General features: G+C 47.6%; 1 protein-coding gene across 1 annotated transcript; it reads left to right on the top strand.

Moving 5' to 3' along the window:
• Positions 1-2,651: 2,651 nt before the first annotated feature.
• FAM50B (family with sequence similarity 50, member B) lies at positions 2,652-3,653 on the top strand. Its single transcript, XM_006870548.1, has one exon. The coding sequence runs from the start codon at positions 2,652-2,654 to the stop codon at positions 3,651-3,653; it is 1,002 nt and encodes a 333-aa protein (XP_006870610.1).
• The last annotated feature ends 284 nt before the right edge of the window (positions 3,654-3,937 follow it).

Raw genomic sequence — 3,937 nt, 5'->3', positions numbered from 1 at the left:
ATTCCCAATCTCCTTTCACCAGCTCCATCTTGGGCCAACAGAAACTAGTGGGAGTTATACCTTACTCCTCTTATTCTGCAACTAAGCACACTCATGGAAGCTCCTATACCAGCTAGTTTATGCTTTTGTAGCCCACCCCCCCACTTTGATAACCAATGTCTAAATTTCTTCTCCCTATCAACCCAGTACAGAGGAAACAATGTTGTTCCTTAATATGAAGCATCCTTCCATTCTGGTTGGAATTTTGAGTTATTGCTTTCATAGGCAAAACTCCAGTTCATCAGATTGTAGCAATTTGTACTTGTTGTCATTATCAAACATCTTATATTCCTCAATTCGAGCTCTGGTCAACTAGCCATCCAAGTTAAATCAAATAGGTACTAGCTGCAAGTTTGGGAGTTCACACATAACCTCCCTACACTTTAGACCAGCTGTTTGCCTCACTCTCAGCCCTAGACCCCAGGGACTAGGTCAGTGCCCATGGTCTCAGGCGTTCACACATCTTCTTAATCTTCAGACCAACCAAACCTTCCTGTTCTCTCTCTCTTCTCAAGTGAAATGTTCTTTTTGACAATGAATGCAAGTCCGTTCCTCTTCAATTTGTCATTCTCAGTAAACAAACTTTTTCGGTTTAGAGTTGAAAAGATAGCTGAGTCTAACCAGGATTAGGGGTTTTCCAGTCAACAGACAAAAAGGAGATTGGGTGGGTAAGGAAGGGAATAAGCATATGCAGTGTGGTCATGGAGAAGTAAAAGGATACTTGGGTTTTCAGGTAATGATCAGTGAGTATGGTACAAGAGTGAGTAAACAGAAAGGCAAGAAGGAGATAGCATTAAAACTTTGGAGGTGGTGCTTATCTTTGACTCCTAGACCGACTGTAACACAAAGACCACAAGTGGATGACTCTGAAAAACACATTTTTATATTCTGACAGTTCTGAAGACTAAAAATTCAATCAGGGCCTCAGCTATGTTGGTTCCTTCCTTGTGAGTTGACCTGGGTATTTATTGGTTCTTTGGTTTGTAGATAACCCTCACATTGTATCTGTGTTGCTGTACATATGTGCTGCTTTTTACATACCTCATAGGTGATTCCGTTTCGGATTCCCATATACTGATACGGAGCCCGATTGATCGCATTAGGGTGCATTTTGGAAGGTGATTAGAGTCAAGTCACAGGTATGGGGTTAGGGTTCCACATTTTAAGGACACATAATTCAGTCTATAACAGGTTAGTTGTTGGTGATAAGAATGGGGTGAGGTCATGGTGTGATGACTGCAAAGGTAGACATGTTTGGAAGTAAGGAAGTCATGTTCCTGTGAGACCCAGGTGTTGGGTAGGTCATGCTGAAGTCATCCCAGACAGTCATGAGTGTGGACTTGAAGAGGAAGGTAGGTGAGCCAGTTACTAATCCTCTAGAGTTTGGGAGGAGTGACAGAGAAGCCCAGAGAAAGAAGGAAATGAGTGGTTCCGCCTCAGTGTCAGGAGCTTCCGAGCTGGGAGGTTTACAGAAGTACTGGAAATAGCACTAGCCAAAGACATTCTTTCCATATTTTGACTCTAAGATGATATGAAATATCAGAGGATAACAAACAGGTGTCCTTAGGGAACATATAGGTTACAGTTTCAGGCAAGAAAATAAAGGGAAGGTTCTGAGAAGTGATGGGCCAGTGATGGACATTCAGCTCAAGCAAGGACCCTTGAGGTGATGCCTTCTACTGCCTTGGATATGTCTAAGATGTTCCTCCAGCTAACCTGGGAACTCACAACAAACAACCTGTGTACCACATTTCTCCTGCACACCTTAACACATTGTGCGGCTCAGTGCACACGCAGAAAAGTATTTGGTGAGAGAATGATTATTCTTATGAGAGAGACAGGGACAGTGACTAACATGTTCCTATCCGACCCATAAAATATTGCTAGCAACTTTAACTAATATTACCATCCTCTTAGAGTGCTTCTTCCCGAGTCTTTGTCCCTCACTAGCTGCTGTCCTTGGGAGGGGCACTTTGTATGGTGGGATAAGGTGCTCTTCAGTGGCCAGCCTTCCCTGCTCTTGGGGTAAGTACACGTGGTTCTGGGTCCAGGTCAGGGAAGTGACCTGCTGTCTTGGTGTTCTGACTCTTCCAGGCCTATGCTTAAAAGGGTACCTGAACATGTAAGGGAGCCTGGATAGTTAAAGTAGACCAGTCCACTCCATTGTTTAGACCTGTGCTGTCCAGCATGGAAGCCATACTGGCTATTTAAATTAATCAAAATTAAATTTTAAAATCAGCACCTTGTTGCACGAGCTACATACAGGTCAGAGCAGCTATGGAACAGTTTATTGACTATCCCAGAAAGTTCTACTAGAATGTGCTGACCTCTAGATCACTAATGGAGTCCTGGTGTGGTACTGTGGGATAATGCCCTGGACTTCAAAGTCAGTTTGAATCGCAAGGTTGGCGGTTCAAATTCACCAGCTGCTCCTCGGAAACCCTTCACAGGGTCGCTCTGAGTTGGAACCGACACAACAGCACTTACCAACAACAAAGACCACTTGAAGTTAAAGCTGTTAATTTGATCTCTTTCTAACCTGTGTGTGTTTCTTAATTGATACAGGATCCCTGAACACGTTGGAAAAGAACTGAACACCCTGAACTCTAGTCATGGCCCAGTACAAGGGAACCATGCGGGAAGCAGGCCGCGCCATGCACCTCATCAGGAAGCGCGAGAAACAGAAGGAACAGATGGCGGTGCTCAAGCAGCGCATCGCGGAGGAGACCATCACGAAGTCAAACGTGGACAAGAAGTTTTCGGCGCACTACGACGCAGTAGAAGCGGAGCTAAAGTCCAGTACGGTGGGCCTGGTGACCTTGAATGACATGAAGGCCAAGCAGGAGGCTCTGCTGAGGGAACGCGAGATGCAGCTGGCCAAGAAGGATCAGCAGGAGGAGCACCGGCTGCAAATGGAGACGCAGCGAGAGAAAGCACGGCGGCAAGGACAGAAGCGCAAGATCTCCAGCTTATCCTTCTCACTGGAGGAGGCCGAGGAAGAAGAGGGCACAGGCGAGCAGGATCCCGGGAAAGCAGAGGTGGCCAAGAAGAAGAAGAACCTGGGCAAGAATCCCGACGTGGACACCAGCTTCCTGCCAGATCGGGACCGTGAGGAGGAAGAGAACCGCCTGAGGGAGGAGCTACGCAAGGAGTGGGAGGCCCAGCGCGAAGTGGTCAAGAGCGAGGAGATGGAGGTCACGTTCAGCTACTGGGATGGCTCGGGTCACCGGCGCACAGTGCGCATCCATAAGGGCAGCACGGTGCAGCAGTTCCTCAAGAAGGCCCTGCAGAGCCTGCGTAAGGACTTCAGGGAGCTGCGCGCTGCGGGCGTCGAGCAGCTCATGTACATCAAGGAGGACCTCATCCTGCCCCACCACCACACCTTCTATGACTTCATCATCACCAAGGCACGGGGCAAGAGCGGGCCGCTCTTCAACTTCGACGTGCATGACGATGTGCGCCTGCTGAGCGACGCCACCATGGAGAAGGACGAGTCCCACGCGGGCAAGGTGGTGCTGCGCAGCTGGTACGAAAAGAACAAGCACATCTTCCCGGCCAGCCGCTGGGAGCCCTACGACCCCGAGAAGAAGTGGGACAGGTACACCATCCGATGAGTGCCTGGTCTTCCCACCCCGTTCTCTGAGTCTGTGGTCCTAGCCCGTGCCTCAGCCCGACAGGAAGAGCCGGAATGGAAAAGTGGGGAGAAACACAATTTAATGACCTTAATTTCTTCCATAAAAGTTAAGAAAGCAGGCTCATGTTATTAAAGTCTAGTTATTCTGTTACATTATTGTTTGCTTGATTGGTTGGTTTTTTTGTGTAGCAAGAGCAGACCTTAAGAGGGCAGTATTTGTAATGTTGTCCTGTGGATTCATTATGTGATCTTGTAGCTAAAAGA

This window comes from Chrysochloris asiatica, unplaced genomic scaffold, assembly GCF_000296735.1.
Source record: "Chrysochloris asiatica unplaced genomic scaffold, ChrAsi1.0 scaffold00144, whole genome shotgun sequence".
Classification (NCBI taxonomy): Eukaryota; Metazoa; Chordata; class Mammalia; order Afrosoricida; family Chrysochloridae; genus Chrysochloris; species Chrysochloris asiatica.
The sequence above is the reverse complement of the archived record's forward strand: the minus strand, read 5'-3'. Positions and strand labels throughout refer to the sequence as shown.